At 42.6% G+C, this 20,201-nt stretch overlaps 1 protein-coding gene across 1 annotated transcript; it reads right to left on the bottom strand.

The window, feature by feature from the left end:
* Window positions 1–3,103: 3,103 nt before the first annotated feature.
* On the bottom strand, window positions 3,104–15,797 carry APOD (apolipoprotein D). The gene is made up of 5 exons (XM_052638776.1): window positions 15,663–15,797; window positions 12,077–12,229; window positions 7,611–7,732; window positions 5,582–5,670; window positions 3,104–3,584 (listed from the first exon to the last, which is right to left on the bottom strand). Exons 1-5 carry the CDS (start codon window positions 15,702–15,704, stop codon window positions 3,349–3,351), a joined length of 642 nt encoding a protein of 213 aa, XP_052494736.1. The 5' UTR covers window positions 15,705–15,797; the 3' UTR covers window positions 3,104–3,348.
* Window positions 15,798–20,201: the final 4,404 nt, after the last annotated feature.

Genomic DNA, 20,201 nt, shown 5'->3' with positions numbered 1-20,201 from the left:
TAAGACAGCTAAGCCCCACAGGAATTAGAGCTGGGACACAGCCATCAGCTACTGAAGCTGCTGTCAGAGGCCTTAGGTGGGGTATGAGCTTATCTTTGCATTTCTCTTCTGCACTCTCATAACTTCAGTTGTGGATCGACAAAAATGGCCACCCCAAACTGTACGACCTTACAGTTATTACTTACAGAGTTTTCAATTATCCTTTCTCTAGATCTCTTAAAGTCAAATTCTGATTAGATTGGCCTAATTTATCTTTTCCATCCAGGTAGGCCATCAGAAGTTTCTGTTTAGCTTGTGGATTGGCAGTCATTAGCTCAGGTAGACACACCTTAGTCCTATTGAATGTGGCTGGGTCAGCACAGCACATGTTCCAGACTCTCTCTCTGCAGGCAGCAAGGCCACATGCAGGGACCCCTAATCTTCCTCCCCACCCCCCCTTCATCCTCCCTACCCCCATCAGTAGTGAGTGTGGCAGGGAGGCACCAGCTCTCACGTGACCTTTATCTTCATAACTACAAATTTACGGAGTATACCACATTACTTCAAGTGGCTGTTCCATAATTTATGATCTCACTCCTCTGCATGCCTGCTAAGTCACTTCAGTCATGTCTGACTCTTTGCGACCCTATGGACTGAGCCCACCAGGCTTCTCTGTCCATGGGATTCTCCAGGCAAGAATACTGGAGTGGGTTGCCTCGCCCTCCTCCAGGGGATCTTCCCTTCACTCCTCTGCTGTTAGTTTTCATTTTACTTTAGCTCCTTTTAGTTTGGGGGCTGGTATGAGTAAAAGTATGATGAACACCGCTGTACATATATCTTTCCTTTCATATGGAAAATATAAAATAATCTTTATATTACATAAATTAAATTACATTCTCTGAGTACTTTCAGGATGTAAGATATAACCTTGCTTTTCTTTTCTTTTTTTTGGTTTAAAAAGTGCCTGTACTTGCTAGAGATTTATACTTAAGTAGTTAACAGGAAAAATAATAGGGTGTGCTATTTAGTATTTGCTTCAAAACACTATTTGAAAAAACACCAGAGGTGGATAGGTAATAGCTGAAGCAAGATTGGTGAAATGTTGATGAAGATAGCTGAAGCAAGATTGGTGAAATATCGGCACTGATGATGGATACATCATTTCATTCAAGTCACTCAGTCGTGTCCAACTCTTTTCGACCCCATGAATCGTAGCACGCCAGGCCTCCCTGTCCATCACTAACTCCCAGAGTTCACTCAGACTCACGTCCATCAGGTCAGTGATGCCATCCAGCCATCTCATCCTCTGTTGTCCCCTTCTCCTCCTGCCCTCAATCCCTCCCAGCATCAGAGTCTTTTCCAATGAGTCAACTCTTCACATGAGGTGGCCAAAGTACTGGAGTTTCAGCTTTAGCATCATGGGGGTCATTTATTTATGGGCACGCGGGGGGCTGCTACTGTCTCTATTTTGGTGTTTAATTCCCACTGCTCTTGCTTTCTCTTCTGAAATTTTTGTTGTTTTACCCCATGCTGCCCCCATGCTACCCTCTGAATTCCTCCCATTTTCTCAGATTCAATGACCCCTGATACTTGCTTCTTAGTTTCCTTATTCTTTCCCAAACATCTCAAGTCCACCCATCTATTGACTTACTCAGTAATTGATTCACACAAGAATTGTGAGCCTATGTTTGGGCAAGACACTGTAAAAGGTGCAAAATGTAGTCATGTTTGTTGTTTTAGATGCTATTAGACAGCCGTTAAGAGCAGCTTCACTTTCACTTTTCACTTTTATGCGTTGGAGAAGGAAATGGCAACCCACTCCAGTGTTCTTGCCTGGAGAATCCCAGGGATGGGGGAGCCTGGTGGGCTACCGTCTATGGGGTCGCACAGAGTCGGACTCGACTGAAGCGACTTAGCAGCAGCAGTAGCAGCAGCAAGAGCTATTAACACAATCATAACTTATCTTGTACTATGAGGTAAGAGCTAGACAATCAGCTCAACACTCTGGGAAGAACTATAAAAGACAAGCCAGGCGCCCTCCACTGGGGTGGGCAGTGACATAAGGCACAGGAAGCAGCAGAAGGCTGAGATGTGAGAAGAGGCTCTTTAATACCTACAGCTTCCTTCCCATCTCTTTATCTAGTGAGTTTCAGCCTTTAGGAATTTTGAATTGCAAGCTACGTTTTGAGGTCATATTTATTTAGTGAAATGAAAATGATACATATTAAGTTTCTTGGAATTTTTATAACTTTTAATATAAAGCAGTGAAGAGTCTCAAACGCTCCAGGAAATGAATAGTTTATATTTGTGCTGAAAACGCAAAAATCTAATCAAATGGCTTCATTTTCTATTCATTTCCCAAACATTAATGGATTACAAATTTTGTGTGAGATAAGAATAATCGCAGGGTGATCATTTTGAGGCTGTTTTGATTTTAAGAGTTAAAATGTAAAAAAAAAAAAAAAAAAGAATCAGCAGCAAACTCCAGGTGCTTCCTGACTCCTTGAAGCTGGAATGCCCCAATGTGTGACTGTACCACCTCGTAAGTGCCTGTGTTTGGCAGGGGTTGAGATCTTCTCAGAGCTTCCCCGGCTCCCTCCATACGCCTGCCTTTGCACCCCTCAGCTTGGATTAAAATCCATATCTCTACTTGTCGGTCTCCCTCGCTAGTCTGTGAGCTTCTGTGGGAGGAAATGGATTCTATTTCTCAATGCCTGGAATGCTCTTGAGTCCCAGTAAATATCAGTTGAATAAAAGACAAAAAAATTATTTTCTTAAAAAATTCCCATAGCTTCTCCCTCACAGATTCTCTTCATTGCACAGACTCAAGATGGTCCCATTCTTCACGTGGTTCTGAAGACCTCCTGAGAGCAAATGTTTCCAGGAAACTGCCTGTCAGAGACTCAAAAATTCCATAGGATTCCCCCCACTAAGGACTGCCTATTGCAGGATGGGGGCACCTGGATTCAGGTTACTTTGCCATCAGCTTTCTCTTTCTAGAAACAGGATTGTTACCTTTAAACTGTTCAGGGCTTCATTTTTTTTTCAACATCACTGCTTAAGGATTTCCAAACATAAGCTTCTAATTAAAACCCCGCAATAATTAGTCCAGTTTAGAATCTACTGTGAGCACAGCAGGTCAGCAGCAAGTTTATTATCAGACACGCAAGGTAACAGAATGGTGCATGGCTAAATGTTTGGGCCAACTTGCCTTCGGTTCTTCTCCATTAGCTTCTGCTGCCACGTTTCCCTTCTGGTAGGTGTAATAGTTTGCTCTGGTGGTTTGGTCTGTCTTTATGAGGGTTGGTATAGGGGAAAGCAAAGCAAGAGAAGGAACATGGAGTGAATGCAGCTCCCTTTAGAGCCTGGTTACATGGACTCGGGACAGTTCACCTGATCTGTGATCGTCATTTTCTCAACTTCAATGTTATTAGAGGTCAGGATATCTTTGAGATAGGTCACCGTTTCTGGAGGGAGATAAGGGTTTCTTCCCAGGATCCAAACATGATCCATGTGAAAAAGCCAGATGATTGTGGTACAGGAGTACACGAGGGCGTAGTTTTCATAGTCGGTGGCCAGGACCCAGTATGGAGCTGACGGCATGACTGAGAACCAGAGGAAGGCAGTATTAGGAGGGACCAGGGCAAGAGAAACTTTCATCTCCAGGGTCCTGGAAGCCAGGCTCTGGGATTCTAGTTCTTCTACATCAGTGGGTCTTAATTCTGGCTTCATGTGGGAATCATATGGTACCTCTGAAAAACACCAGGCCCATCTCTCCCCACGCCAACTCCCAAAGGCTGAACTGGAGCTTGTTGGTACTTTCGAAAGCTTCCCAGTAATTGCAATGTGCAGCCAGAGTTCAGAGCCATCACTCTGGACCCCCATTCCCTGACTGCTGGTTGGTACCCGGAAGCCTGTAATATCTGGAGGTTTGGCTGGATCCCCTGGACTGACAGGTGCCCTGAGCACAAGTGCCTATGGAGCCATTACTCAGTAAGTGGGGTTAATGTAAGGCCAGGGGCCCCAGGCTTTCCAGGTTTGTACCATCCAGCTTCCTCTATAATCCACCTACAGGAGGAGGCAGGGGCTAATGTTGGTTTGCTTGTTTTCCTTCTTGTGTGAACTTTGAAAACCTCACTATTCTTAAGAATATGGTAAATCAGGTGATGGCTGTTGTTAAGTCACTCTGTCATGCCTGACTCTTTGTGACCCTGTGGACTGTAGCCCACCAGGCTTCTCTCTCCACGTGATTTCCCAGGCAAGAATACCGGAGTGAATTGCCATTTCCTGCTCCAGAGGATCTTCCAAAGCCAAGGGTCGAACCCACATCTCCTTCATCTGCATTAGCAGGCGAGTTTTTCACCACCGAGCCACTGGGGAAAGCCCAAATAAGGTGGTAACGGGTAACAAATTCTTCCTCACGAAGGGCCCATAGAGATGCACTGATTGACATCTGAGTAGTGCTGAAAGTTCAGTATTAAAAGGGTCTTTAAGAAGAGAGATGGAGGTTTACTTTCTCCATTTGAATCCAGAAATTTCCTTTGTGAACTTGACCTCCACAGCCAAGCCAAGTGTGTGGCTCAATGGCGCTGGCTCCGTTTTGTCAGCTCCATCTTAGGCCTGCAGTCCTAGCCCTCCCCTTTTTTGCCCTACTGAGCTTTAGCTTCCTCACAAGGAAAGCACCCAAGCCAGATAAGTTCCTTAGAGTCTTTATCTGATATGAAAACTGGAAGAATGTCTTTTGCTGACACAGGTGGTTAACGGTCATGAGACCCCTGGGTGAGGGTAGGGGGAGGCAAATCCCTCAGTTTCTGTCAGTGTAGACATGCTTCCTTTTGTAGTCAGATTCTATTTTTAGCTGTGGCCCCATTAAGTGTCCCTGTCCCCCTTTTGGCAGAATGCAGTGCAGCTGGGAATGCCTCTGATGGTCGTCTACATGATTCTGCCTGGATGTAAGTTACCCATAATAAACATAATCGTTCTTTATGGAGTTGCCTGCTTTCTTTTCCAGTCTCAAAGTTCCTTTTAAGTTCAGAGGATATTATTCAATAACTCCACCTCCCAACACCAAGGAAAACCCATTGTCCAGCTGAAAGGGGAACCAAATGAAACCCCAAAAATTTGTCTAGAAAGTGGCAAACAGAGCCAGGACTCCAACTTATCTTCACTCTTACCAGCTCTTGCTTTTAAACTTGTCTCACGTTAGTTGTTTTTCTAATAACTACTAATTTTTCAGTTATTAGTTCCCTCTGGGAAAGAAGACTGGCTTGAGCCTCCTAATGCTCATGCCCAATGGGCTTCAATCTGTGCTTCCTCCATTGACATACTTCCTGTAGTTTTATAATAAATCACCTGGGTGCTTGTCAGTATCCACACTGACATGTAAGCTTCCCAGGGACATTGGCCAGCTCTGTCCTGCTCATCTTTGCATCTCCAGGGCCTAGCCCAGCAAATGGCAGGTAGGAGGTGGTCCACAGGTAATTGTGCATTGAATCAGTATAGGTGACACTCAGAAGTGACAGGACTGCTCCGACCCAGGGCTCTAGCCTTCAGTTTGTCGAGCTCCTGTCCCTGACGCCTCCTGAGAGAAGTGTATACTTACACCAGAAAAACTTAACTCCCAACTTGGCAGGCTCTGTGATGTTCTCCTGGGTGGCTTCACCTTCAATTTGATTCACAGTTCCATCAGCTCTGCAATGAGTAAAAAACAGAAACAAAAGAACCTGAACTCGTTAAAAGCCAAAAATCAATGAAAGGTAAGATTTGTGACACCAACAATCATGGTGGCCAACAGTGCAATTTCTGGGTAGGAGATTCTTGAAGGTAGGCTGGGTCCTGGGTCCATTCCCTCCCCTTTGCTTTATTACTGTCTCTGGACTGAGCAGAGGAAGACAGTTTTGGGGTAATAAGGATCAACAATTGCAATGGCCAAGGACTGGATGACATGTGAGACCCTGGCACTTCAACCCTGTTTTTCAGAGTATATGTAGTGGCCTGCAAGGCTGTTTCTTGCTCCTGGACTCCAAAGCATGACGGAGGAAAAAGGGAAATTTTACAAGCAAATGAATCAACCTGATACAAAAAGAATATTCACTTCTTTAAAAATGACAAGGGTCCAAAGGAAAACATAAAGACTGACTAGATTACTAAAAATCATGCAAAACATGAAGTCTGAAGATCTGCAAAGTTTTCCCCCTCTTTGGGCCTCAGTGATATCAGGAGCTCTGAAACAAGTCTGATTTTTCTTTATTCAAGACTCTTCCAGTATTGTTTTGGTTTATGTGGGGTCAGAGAATCAGCCACTGTGTTGTGGCTCACAGGAAGCTTAATGGGTAATAGGATGGCCACAGGAAGGCTTTCTGAGCCTGTGTGACTTCCAGTCTGACTGGTACTTGTTTTCTTGGAGTTGAACAGTTATTAGACAACTTAGGAAACAGGAATGGCAACCCTTCATGTCCGGCTTCTTTTATTGTCTTCTGGTTTATTCTCCATTTCACTTCTCCCTGGTTTCACTTTACTTTAAAACTTTTTAATTTATTTTTTAATTTTTATTTTTTGGCCACTCCATGTGGCATCTTAGTTCCCTGACCAGGGTTCAAACCCTCACCCCCTGCATTGGAAGTATGGAGTCTTAACCACTGGGCCACCAGGGTAGTCCTTTCTCCTGGGTTTTGAATCTCTTGAATCTCAGCTTTGTCACTTACAAGCTGTGTGACTCTTGGGCAAATTACTTTACGTCTCTGTATCTCGGTTTCCTCATCCATAAGAATGGATTTAATAATAGTACCTACCTCAGGTTGCTATGGGGATTAAATGAATAGCTATGCTCAATTACATATACATAAATACATGCACTTGTACACACACATATATATGCATACAGAACCATGCCTTGCACATAAAAATGCTTAATTAATATTAGTTACCATCGTTTATTGTTACTTTCATGTTTGTTGATGGTGGGTGAGTAACAGTTCTTACTGGGTTTGTTTTTAAGTTTATATTGCTTTTAAACTATGAATTTGGGGATCAGTGAAGAAGCCCTCAGTGATAGAAAAGTATATCTCTGTAGGCTCTCCTGTCCACAAAACCTAGAATGTGACTCTGTATGCATTTCATTCTTGCTTAACAAGAAAAGGAGTTTTCTAACAGTTAAAACTGTCTGAAGATGGAATAAACTGTCAGGGACATTGATGAGCTCCCAGTTTCTGGAAGGATTCAAGCTAAGCTAGATGCTGTCAATCAGCAGATGATATAGAAAGGGCTTCTCTTTCGGTCCTGGAGATCAGACAAGAGAGTCCCTGCTGTCTTTTGCTTCCAGAAGGTCTATTTTGGAGTGGGAGCAGGAAATCTTGCAGTTTGTGTTACCATTAAGTCCCCAGGGTCTCTCACAGGGTCTGGGACACAATAAGATGCTCAGCAAGTGGCCATGGAAATAAATGAGTGACTTGTAGTCCCTACCACCCTGCCTGCCAAAAGCTGTCCTTTCAGGACCTGTTGTGAGCAGGCAACCAAGACCCAGCAATGTCTCCATCCTCTCACACTAGAAGGCAAGGGCACCAGTCATCCCAGGACAAGTCTGCAGGGCTGCCTCCCGGACATACAATGCTTTTGAAACCACAACCACTCACCTCAGCTCCTTGTTTATCACTTTGACGTTTCCATTTTCCTTTAATGAGTAGTTGGCTTGAATGCAACTTCCCTTCTCAAAGCTCACTGGGATCTTCTCAATTTCATACCATCTTCCAAGATACTGCAGAGACAACAATAGGCAGAGAAAACCCTGTGGCTCTCTGGGGACCTGAAAACTCTTCCCCATTGTTGTCTTTCATAACAGAGCCCTTTCTTGGGGAAGCCAGGCAAAATGGGCTGCATTGTTCCCAGAAGCCACTGAGCAAGATATTGATTCCAATGGGAATAAGTGAATCGGATGTGTGGGCATTGGTTGAATGCCACCGTCCATTCCTAAAGTGCTCTTATTTAGCTATGCTTTTGGTGTCCTCTTCAGTCAAAACCTATGTGAAATTCTAAACTCTATAAAAGGAAGGGATTGGTTTAGATGATGTAAGACGTCATCTCAAATATTTTATGATTTTACAAGGCATCTTTGAATTGTGAGCAAAGTTGGATATGTTTACTGTGGGGAGCTGGGACTCCAGAATTGATTGAATTCTCCCCATAAGACCCCACACGAGGAGCTGGTCACAGAGGCTTTGGGCATGAGATTAGGATTTAGAAGACCTATATCATTCTTCCCCTGGGGGCTTGCTCTCAGACCCTAACTTCAGTGCAGAATCAGCTTTAAAGGAACTGAGCAACCGTGTGGGTAAAGGGAAACAGGCACACCCTGCTTCCACAAATTCCCCAGCATAGAAACTGCTTCAGTCTACAACCTTCATGAGGGCAACTTGGTAACGTCAAGCAAAACTAAAACTGCGTTTACTCTGGCCCAGCAATTTCACTTCTGGAAAGGGATCCTCCTGAAAATAAGAAATGATGTACGCCTAACCACAACCACTCACCTCAGCTCCTTGTTTATCACTTTGACGTTTCCATTTTCCTTTAGTGAGTAGTTGGCTTGGATGCAACTTCCCTTCTCAAAGGGAAATACATTCATTGCAGTTCTCTTTGTAATATTAAGAGACAGGAAGTGGCTTAAGTGAGCGTTAGTAGGGTTAACTAAATGATGACACATCCATATAATGGAATGCTATACACCCTCTTTTAAAACACAACAGGCAATTATCTCCAAGGTACACTTAATGGAAAAAGAGCCAGGTGCAAAATAGTGTATATATATTAAGCTACCTTTTATGTAAAACTGGGAGAAAAGGTTATATGGTTTTTCTATTGCTAATGTAACAAATTACCACAAGCTTAAAACATCATAAATTTATGGTCTCATAGTTTTGTACATCTGAAGTCTGACAAGGATCTCCCTGGGTTAAAATCAAAGTGCCGACAGGGCTACATTCCTTTCCAGAGGCTCTAGAGGAGAATCCGTCTTCTTAGGCTTTTCAAGTCCGAGATGCCATTTGCATTTCTTGATTTGTGAATCCCTTCCTCCCTCCTCAGAGCCAGCAAAAACAGGTCAACTCCTTCTCACACTGCATCTCTCTGAGTCTTCTCCCACCATCACACCTCCCTGACCACAGCTGGGAAATGTTCTCTGCTTGTAATGATTAGATTAGACCCACCTGATAATCTAGGATATTCTTACCATCTCAAGCTCCATAACTTTAATCACAACTTCAAAATCCCCTTTTCTATATGCTGCTGTTGCTGCTGCTGCTAAGTCGCTTCAGTCGTGTCTGACTCTGTGCGACCCCACAGACGGCAGCCCACCAGGCTCCGCTGTCCCTGGGATTCTCCAGGTAAGAACACTGGAGTGGGTTGCCATTTCCTTCTCCAATGCATGAAAGTGAAAACTGAAAAGTGAAGTCGCTCAGTCGTGTCCGACTCTTCACGACCCCATGGACTGCAGCCCACCAGGCTCCTCCGTCCATGGGGTTTTCCAGGCAAGAGTACTGGAGTGAGTTTTTCTATATAGAGAAACATTATTTGCAGATTCTGGGGAATAGGACATGGACAACATTCTTCCTACTGCAATTATATATGTGCCTTCTAATATAGATACACATTATCTCTCAAAAGATGCACCATAAGCTGTTTTTACTGGTTGTCACTGGGGAGATATGAGTCTAGGTTACAGGGGTGGAAGCGAAAGTTTTCATTGTATCTTCTTTTGCACCTTTAGAATTTTGAACCCGGCGAATATATTTACCTAGTCAAAATATTAATTGAAATTATTTTAGAAATTTAAAAATGCATTACTCAGCAAAACAAAGCAAAATTAAAGAGTTGCAATCAGAATTTGAAATGAGAGCATACTGCAAATAGGTGGCAGTATTGCTTCGGTCATCTGGCTCTTTGTTTAAATATATGTCCACATTTATGACCGAAATTTTTCTCTCATTTGTTAAAGGGCATCTTTCAATTAAAATCACTGAACTTAACATGCATTTAAAGCATCAAAGAAGTAAGCTAAAGGTCAATTGGTTTCATAGGCATCCTCCAAAAAATTCTCCATTTTATACAGTGCATTTAAAATAGTTCCATTACTGTTAAGCTGACTTTAATGATCAACAATTTAAAACAAGGAAGCTTAATTTTCCAGAAAGGAAGAAACTCAGAGGTGGAAGATTGCTCTTCATGTCATGTTCCCTCATGATCACATACTATTTTTGTGAAGGGTCTTCATTTCTCTATCTATATAAGGAGAATGCAATGTTTAGAAATAATTGTGAAAAGGAAGAAGTAAACCTATCTCCATTTTCAGATGACAGGGTTTTGTATATAGAAGATTCTAAGGAATACACACACACACACACACACACACAGACAACTATTAGAACTAACAAATGGACTCAGCAAGGTTAAAGGATGAAGTAATTAATATCTAGAAATAAAAAGTATTCCTATACTTACAATGACAAATCTGCAAATTAATTTAGAAAATTTCCACTTATAATAGCATCAAAAAAATAAAATTCTTATGAAAATAATTTAACCAAAGAAGCATAAAACACACTCTGAAAACTACCAAAGACGGCAGAAATAAAGAAGACCTAAATAAATGGAAAGACATCCTATGTTCATGGATAGGAAGACTTAAACTTGTTAAGATGGCAATACTCTTCAAACTGACCACAGATTTAATAATACAGTCTCTATCAAAATTCCAACTAGCTTCTTTGCAGAAACTGACAAACTGATCCTAACATTTATGTTGAAAAGCAAAGGACTCAGAATAGCCACAAGAACAAAGTTGAAGGACTTATATGTTCTGACTTCAAAACTTACTACAAAGCTACAGTAATCAAGACTATATAGTGCTAGAATAAGGACAGACATAAATCAATAGAATAGAATTGTGAGTCCAAAAATAAATTCTTACACATATGGTCAATTGATTCTCAACAATTGTATCAGGACTATTCAGTGGGAAAAGAGTAGTCTTCTGAACAAACAGTCTGGAATGGCTGTATATCCTCATGCCAAAGAAAGAAGTTTCCTTTCTATATCACCGATGTACAAAATGTAACTTGAAATGAATCAAAGACTTACATGTAAGAACTACAACTATAAATCCCTTAGAAGAAAATATAGGAGTAAACCTTTATAAACCTAGGCTAGGCGACATTTTTTTGTTGTTGTTTTTTGTTTTTTGTTTTTAAGATATGCCACCAGAAGCACAGCAAAAAATGAAAAGATAATTTGAGCTTCATTAATATTGAAAAGTTTTGTGTTCAAAAGACATGAGTAAGATGATGAGACAATCCTTACCGTATATGGGGGAGCTGATTTTATTGATATCTTTTTAGCACAGGTGACAAGAAGGCCCCTGGGGGAAGTGCTATCCTATCCTGGGCCCTATTTGTGGCACCCACGGGATCCTGCCCTCCTGGGAAGGCTGGTTTTGAATCCTACTTTGCATTTACTGGCTGCGTGACCTGAGCGGGTGGCAAGCCCCCTGACGCTCAGCTTCTTCACCTGTAGAGTGAGGGGGACAGCTCTGCAACACCTGCTGCTGATGCCGTGTCCCATCGTCCTCTCAGCCCACCTCTGGGCTCACCTCCATCACGGCAAGCGGTTCCCACACACACCACCAGCTTCCGCCTCAAGCCCCTGGCTCTCCTTCCCTGCGAGAGGCTTGTCCAGTGTCATGGGAGCTCCCACTGCCTGCTTGCATCTATCCAAGGGACAATCTGAGGCACACTCTGTGCATTTCCTCAGAGGACCACCAGCAGAAGTGAAGCCTGTTCACAGAGTCACCTGCTCATGAGCTCACCCTTTACTGCTTGCCTGCCTTCTCTGTTTCCACACCACCCCACTCAGGCTTCTTGGGATGATCTCCCAGAACCTCTCTGCTCCCCAGTTCTTGTCTCAAAGTCTGCTTTTGGGAACTCTTTGGAGGATAAGTACCTACCCCAAGGCTTGCTGTGGTCATTAGAGCAGGAAAATAAAACCAAACCTGTAGGATGCTTATTCAAACAGGAGACAGAAAAACAAGCAGGGATTTATCCTTTTACTGCACCTTATTCACGTCAAAATTCTCCTGCACCGGAGGATTGGGGCATTTCCCGAGATGGAAAGCTTGTCCCTCAGCTGCTCCAAAGAGGCCAGCCAGGGCAGGGAGAAGCAGCAGCAGCGCTGGCACCATCTTTGGGCTGGGAGGCTGGAGACGGACCTGGAGTGGGGAGAACAAAGCAGCTGGAGGCGTTCGGAGCCTCTGAGGGCACGGAGTCCTTGGAGGAACATGTCTGGGCTCGTCGGTCTGTGTGTGGGCAGCCTCCTACTCAGCCCCTCTGAGCCCCTCATCCTCCAGGGCCACCTCAGTCATCGGTGTGGCTGTGAGGTCTTCCTCCTCTGTAAGCCTCACTAGATAGAACCTTCTGTGCCCCCATTAGAACACAATCTGCCTGGCATTACAGTTTGTTGGACTTATTTGGCCAGCTTCCCCACTGACCCCACACAGCTAATTACATATTTTTCAAGGATGGGCATCATGTTTAATTTTCCCTGGACTCTCCCACAGAACTTCCCAGTGCCAGGCACAATAGATGCTTGTTGAATGAACAGAAGCAATGTGTGTATGTGCGTATGTGAGTGTGTGCACTTATTGAATGAACAGAAGCAATGTGTGTGTGTGTATGTGTGTGTGTGCACTTGTTGAATGAACAGAAGCAATGTGTGTGTGCGTATGTGTGTGTGTGCGTATGTGTATGTGTGCACTTGTTGAATGAACAGAAGCAATGTGTGTGTGTGTATGTGTGTGTGTGCACTTGTTGAATGAACAGAAGCAATGTGTGTGTGGGTTGGAGGGGGCAGGTGGCAGGGATTGGGAGAGAGTGAAGCCCTCAAGTGAACCATGAGAGAAAAAACTAATCGAAAACAAATCCTGCATTTAGTGCCCTATGAGGTACATCAAAGAAATGCCTCCCCTGACTCTACCTCCCCACGCTACCCTCCACTTGCTGGCTGTTTATCAGTCCAGGAGTAGGCCTGAGAACACTGGGGACTCCAGGATCACCTTGACTGGGTTTGAATTCTGGCTCTTCACACACTAAGTATAACTGTGTCCAATGGATGCTTTAATTTCCTTGGCATTAAGTGGGGATAATAATCATACCAACCTTGTGAACTTCCAAGGGAATTAAATGAGAAAATATAGACAGCATTTAGAGCAGTATCTGACACAAATGCTCAATAAATGCTATTATGAAATGCAAAAGTAAATTATTGTATTTCCTGAATTTCTCTTCCTTCCTTCTTTCCTTCCTCCTTCCCTTCCTTTCTTCCTTAATATTCTGTTGAGGCTACTTTTCATACATGCTATACATTTAAGCAGAGAGGGGCCAGTAGCTGATGTGAGCCCAGAGCCCTTGGGTGTGGAAGCTGCTGTTGAGGGGGTGCACCAGCTTCTTTCACTGACTTGCTCTCAGTCTGTTCTCTTCCTTGTGAGTCCTCGCCTGGAGCTGTACGAGAGCTATTTCCAGCTCTTTGCCTTTCTCCCTGTGATGAAGAGGCCTGAATTGAGGCAAGCAAGATGTTCTCAGATTTGAGTTTTTAAAAGAATGTGTCATAACTGGGATAATTATAACTACTTTCTTAAGAATCTCTAAATCTCCAAATAACCTTTAATAATCAATAGCTCTTCTTCTGGTGGTTTTGTTGCGTGTTTTTCAAAAGAACAGTTACATAACGAGTAAAAGTTGGTGTGAGGTTGAGGGGAGGAGGGACGGTCCCGAGTCCCCGCCTTGAGCACGTCTGCGGTGAGGGGGTGTGGCGGGAGGGGGGCTACTTTCCTTAGTCTCCGAGGCTCCGTTTCCCATCAGCCGCTGCCACCAGGTAAACAACATCTGTCTTTTAACCTTCTAGGGGATGATGGATTTGCCAAAATCCAGCCTAAACCCACAAAAATTTGCATTCCTTTCCAAGCCGTTGTTAGAACCACTGAAGTTTTACTCTTGGCCCCTAGTCGGCTCCAGGCTCAGCGTCCTGCCCAGGAGTTCTAAGCTCAAGGATGGCCACACTTTATGCACATTCTCCACGGCCCCAAAACTGGGCAGAAACTTAGAGGTCATTTATCCAACCCCTCCCCTCAGGTGTACCGATGGGGAAGCTAAGGCCCAGAGGGGCAGAAGGCCGGGGCTCAGGCCCCATCTCCAGCTCTCCATCCTGCCACAGCCCTGAACTTTGCTGCCTTCTGTGACCACATTCAGTGGCTTCAGTAAACACCTACCTCTAATACCTGAAGAATCTCATTTCACCACGTGACAGTTCCACCCAAAGTCAGCTCCTGACAAACATCTTGTTACAAAATGTTCTGTAGTGAGCTGAAATGTGTTCTTTAGCTCTGCAGGATTTCAGAGCATAGCTAATTATCCCGCCTGCATCTCTTCCAAAGATGCCTCTTTATTACAGTAGTTTTAGTCCTATGATTAAACTTCTTATGAGAGAAAGAGTTGATAATATCCATCATTTTTTCCCAGTGCCCCTTGCATCCTAATCCATGCAATGCTTATTGAGCAACTTCTGAGGGTATATCACATTATTAACCTGTATCTATGAACTTGGATATGTATGACTTACTTTTGCATCTTCTTCTAACACTAATGGGAAGATAGTCCTAATGAAGAGAGTTCAAATACTTTAAAAAATAGATGTAATTTAAATATTATCTTAACTGAATATTAAATAATTAGAAAAGAATTCTACTAAGGTTATGGTGCATCCACCCTGGGCCAGAATTGACTCTGTGTATTACTACTTACACTCCTTGAGCTTCTCCAGGGAGAAGCCCTGGTTTCAGTATTTTACATGGACCTGAGTCTCTACTACACCCAGTCTGGAAGAGTCCTGCACTAACATTCTCCATGTGCTCAGTGAGGTTACTTCCTGATAAGCTGTGAAGCCAGAACTTAGACCAGGTTTCCTAAGAGTCTACACACCCGCATGATAGTGTGCACCTGGTATCTGGTCTCAAGGAGCTTCAGAATATTAGGGATGAGACTTTTAGATTTCACATGACAAGATAAAATACACTTCCACAAGTATATGGGTCTTAAAAACCATTTTGCTATTGAATATAATAAGAAATCATATTGCCTGAAGAAAATTTTTCAGGAGATAAAAAGCTTTGCATTTTCTATTAATATTAATACTATTTAATTTAATTATTTTAATAATTAATTCTATTAATACTAAATGAATTTTCAATTCACACAGCACATTCCAACTCACTTTTTGATCAGTTTTCCTGCAATGCACACTGGATAACCCCCTGAGAATACATCTAGTACAGTATTGGTGTAGGAATAATTCCTCATTGTCTAATAATAGTGTCAAGGGGGTTGCCTGATGCAGGCAGAGGACTTCGAGGTGAATCTTTTCAGGGTGACACCTCAGCTCTGGCATTTGTTGGTGGTCTTACTTTAGGCCTGTTGCTTAGGATATCTGAACTTCAGTTTCCTCATTTGAAAAACGGCACTAAAAATATCCCCCTTGTAAGGTCGTTTATGGAAAAATGAAACCAAGTCTGCAAAGCAACTGGCCAAAGGCCCTCAATCATCTTAGTTATTATTTTTAGCTGAAATGAGAAATAAAACCACAGTACATACCTTTTTTATCGAGGTGAAAGCAGTTTCCACACGCAAAATCATCCACTCTGAGATGCCCTGTCTTGGTGACTGACTTCTCCCAAGCTTATTTTATAAGCCTGCTCAGGTCACTGATGTTTAATTTTAAGGCATGCCCCGCCCCCTACAGTTCAGGAAGGCTGGTCTAAAAGCTTTGCTCTGTATGAAACACAAAGATGGGATGTTATGGTCATCTCCCTCCCCCAATTTCTTTCACAGCTGCTCTCTGAAGAAGAAACAAGGAGATATTGTTCGTGTGTGTGTGAGAGAGAGAGGGAAAGACAAAGTGTATTTCATTCAAAACATCTTTTTTTGCTGTGTGGATTTTCTAATTTAATTTTCTCTGTCAGAATGCACTTTTAAGTTCCAGTAAGAAGAGTTGCAACATGTGTTCAAACATCTGTTATTTATTTTTCATTTTTTGTGTAAATGAAAAAGCAACAAACCCCGTTTCCCGAAAATGGAGCCTGAATTCCACCCATGTGGTCCCTGGCCTGGAATGTGACACAGCCACGGAGTGAAGGTTAGGAATGAGAGCTGGCTTTCTATGTGATCCTGGGCAAGCCACCCACATCTCAGAGCTTCAGTCTCCCCACTGTGAAGGACAGACTGTCATTTCTATCTCCACCAGAGCTAGGCATGTAGGGCTAAAAGCTGAGAACGCCAAGACATCTTCTGCAGCTTCTCTCTCTGTGCCTTGGATGACCCTCCCAGCTACAAATTCTAGGCAGTCTGTTCTGCTTGGGGTGAGAGAGGGAATGGGGGCAGAGGAGGGGGGATATGCAGTTTTAAGCCCAGGGGCACTTTTGGTTGGGCTGCTTCTCTCTCTGTGGAATGACCAGCTTTGGAAAGATTCTTTCTTAGGAACTGGATTCTGTGCCTTTGTGAATATGCAGAGGGTTTTCTTTTATTGTTTAATTGAAATATAGTTGATTTGCAATGTTGTATTAATTTCTGCTGTACAGCAAGGTGGCTCAGTTACACATATATATTCTTTTTCATGTTCTTTTCCATTATGGCTTATTACAGGATGTTGAATATAGTTTCCCATGCTGTACAGTAGGACCTTGTTGCTTATTCATCCTATATGTAATAGTTTGCATCTGCTAATCCCAAACTCCCAATCCTTCTCTGCCTCCACCTTTCCTCCTCCTTGGCAAACACAAGTCTGTTCTCCATGTCTGTGAATCCATTTCTGTTTCATAGATAAATTCACTGGTGTCGTGCTTTAGATTCCACGTATAAGTGATATCATACGGTATTTGATTCTCTTTCTGACTTTCTTACTTACTATGATAATCTCTAGGTCCATCCATGTTGCTACAAATGGCGTTATTTCATTCTTTTTTATGGCTGAGTAATATTCCATTGCGTCTGTCTGTCTATATATCACATTTGCAGAAGGTGGCATTTAGATAAGACAGTACTTTTATAAGAGACTTACATTCCTAAACAAAATTCATTCTCAAATTTGTAAGCAGTAGAGGGAAATTTACAGCACTAGACCGTATACACATTATCACCATATCACAAGAGTGAAACCATAACATACCAAACTTTAAAGGCTCTTTCTTTGAGATATTCACTTTTTAAGGAAAAGAAGGAATTCTTTCTGTTCAGGGCAGTGACTGACTGTACTCCTTAATGCTTTCCACTCAGAACTCTGAGTGGCCGCCTCCCTCCCTCCAGATTCTGACCTAATGTCACTTCCTTTAAAGGCCTTCCTGACCTTTCAAAAATAGCACTCTTGTCACTATCATTTTACTTGGTTCATCACACCCTTACTATATTTTTACCTGAAATTATATCCTTTATTTTTGTTTTCTTCTGCTTCTTGTGTTTTTCTCAGTGGGAGCTAAGCTCCACGAGTGCAGAGAATTTGTCTCATTGCTAGTGGCTAGATATCTTACGGGCTTCGCAGTAGCTCAGCTGGTAAAGAATCTGCCCGCAATGCAGGAGACCCCAGTTTGATTCCTGGTTTGGGAAAATCTCTTGGAGAAGGGATAAACTACTCGCTCCAGTATTTTTGGGCTTCCCTGGTAACTCAGATGGTGAAGAATCTGCCTGCAATGTGGGAGATCTGGGTTCGATTCCTGGGTTGGGAAGATCCCCTAGAGGAGGGCATGACAACCCACTCCAGTATTCTTGCCAGAGAAATCCCATGGATAGAGGAGCCAGACAGGCTATAGTCCAGGGAATCATGAAGAATTGGGCAACTAAGCACAGGACAGCACAGATATCTTAAGTGCTCAATAACTACTTAAGAACTGAATGGAAGCGGCCTATCTATTCAAAAAACTTACTGAGTATTCTAAGATATGCAGAAGAAACTAGAAGTAATATTCAAGAGACTTCTAGTTGAATTGTTTTCTGGGCAAAGTACTACTGGTCTGTAACTATTATACTAAATAATTGCAGTTTTCCACAAAGCAATGTTGCTAAAGTTCCAAATATGTAAGTTAAGATTGATACATATTTTAATGCTCAGCACGAAATCAAGAACTGTGGAGAAAGGTACTAGGAGTCACAATATGAGAAAAATCACATCATCTTTCTGGGTCTCAGTTTATTTTCTTCTATAAATGTTGGCAAGTGATATAATTTAGGGAAATCCTCTTTATGTTTCTGGAACACAGAGCCAAGTACAAGTTCTTAAGCATCATAAAACCAATCAGACTGGTGTTCTAAAAGATCTTTACTTTTCCCAAAATAGCACACATTGTTGTAAACAATTAAAATAGTACCAAAATGCAGGCCTCAGATAGTTAAAGTGTCTTATAATCCCACACCTCAGAGATTGTTACATTTGCATTTATTCTTCTAGGAAGTCATAGGCAAATCTCAACATAATAACAATAATATCAAGAATACCCAGTGTTCTGAAACTTCCTTATTTTCATGGAATAATGTCTCTTGATATCAATTCACGTAGATCTACTTCATTCTCTCACTTGCTATAAAACCTTGTTTTTACCTGACAGCACATTTTTTTTTGCAAGGAGATGGCCTGTGGTTTAATAGGGAAGTAGTTCTTCAGTTGGATAATCTTTCATCATATAGGTAATTGCTTCAGTGTTTTTACCATAAGACCCTCAAGGAAGATGAAATTGTTATGGTGGACTTTTCATAGGAAGAAACAGAGAACTATCCCATCTTTAAAAAAAAATTTCCCTGATGGAAATTTCTTTATTTATTAATAAATGGTTATTTCAACTGCCAGAGTCATCCTGTATGTTTTCCTAATGTGATTTTTCTTTTGTCAGTTAAAATGAAGGTAAATAACAACTGTTCTTTTCATGTGAAAGCATAAACTATGAGTTGTCAATTACAGGTATTCACTCCTTCAGTTCAGTTCAGTTCAGTTGCTCAGTCATGTCCAACTCTTTGCGTCCCCATGAATCGCAGCACGCCAGGTCTCCCTGTCCATCACCAACTCCCAGAATTCACTCAAACTCACGTCCATCGAGTTGATGATGCCATCCAGCCATCTCATCCTCTGTTGTCCCCTTTTCATCCTGCCCCCAATCCCTCCCAGCATCAGGGTCTTTTCCAATGAGTCAACTCTTCTCATGAGGTGGCCGAAGTACTAGAGTTTCAGCTTTAGCATCATTCCTTCCAAAGAAATCCCAGGGCTGATCTCCTTTAGAATGGACTAGTTGGAACTCCTTGCAGTCCAAGGGACTCTCAAGAGTCTTCTCCAATACCACAGTTCAAAAGCATCAATTCTTCGGTGCTCAGCTTTCTTCACAGTCCAACTTTCACATCCATACATGACCACTGGAAAAACCATAGCCTTGACTAGACGGACCTTTGTTGGCAAAGTAATGTCTCTGCTTTTGAATATGCTATCTAGGTTGGTCATAACTTTCCTTACAAGGAGTAAGCGTCTTTTAATTTCATGGCTGCAGTCACCATCTGCAGTGATTTTGGAGCCCCCAAAAATAAAGTCTGACACTGTTTCCACTGTTTCCCCATCTATTTCCCATGAAGTGATGGGACTAGATGCCATGATCTTCGTTTTCTGAATTCACTCCTTAAAACAGTTCAAAAATTCCACTCTCTGGTTGTGCTGCTGAATTCTTGCCCACTCAGTGTTATGGTCCTAATTCTCTGCTTTGTGTTTCCACAGCAGGTGTTACTTTGTTCTCAAGCCCATCACACCATGCACACATCACCACAAGGCCCACCATCTCCTTCTGGAGACTAGCACATCCTTCAGGGTAGGTTTGTCTTTTTGTCCCTGGTAAATTGCATAATGCCTGGCACATAATAAGTGCTTACTAAATGTTATTGGATGACTGAATGTTTAATTCTCATTATTTGTGGGGGATGACCACATGTCTCCTGATATATTCAGATGCCCTCTTTCCTTCCTGTTCCTTTGTGGCTATTTCCTTTATCACTAGGAGCTGGAACCAGTTGTGAACTGAAGGATGCCAAGCATCTGCTGAACAGCAAGAAAACAGTCAAACTGGTGAAAACTGCAGCTCGACATGGCACGGGGGGAGGACCCCAGAACCA

The sequence above is a fragment of the Budorcas taxicolor genome, chromosome 1 (genome assembly GCF_023091745.1).
Source record: "Budorcas taxicolor isolate Tak-1 chromosome 1, Takin1.1, whole genome shotgun sequence".
In the NCBI taxonomy this organism is placed as follows: domain Eukaryota; kingdom Metazoa; phylum Chordata; class Mammalia; order Artiodactyla; family Bovidae; genus Budorcas; species Budorcas taxicolor.
Note: the sequence above shows the minus strand (reverse complement) of the source record. Positions and strands in the feature narration are given on the sequence as shown.

Coding starts and splice junctions, on each gene's coding strand:
- APOD (XM_052638776.1), bottom strand. CDS start 15,704: ATGATTTTGCGTGTGGAAACTGCTTTCACCTCGATAAAAAAG. Junction 7,733..12,076: donor AGAATTTTGACGTGAATAAG/GTGCAGTAAAAG, acceptor TTGTCTCTGCAG/TATCTTGGAAGATGGTATGA. Junction 3,585..5,581: donor GGGAGTTAAGTTTTTCTGGT/GTAAGTATACAC, acceptor TCTGGTTCTCAG/TCATGCCGTCAGCTCCATAC.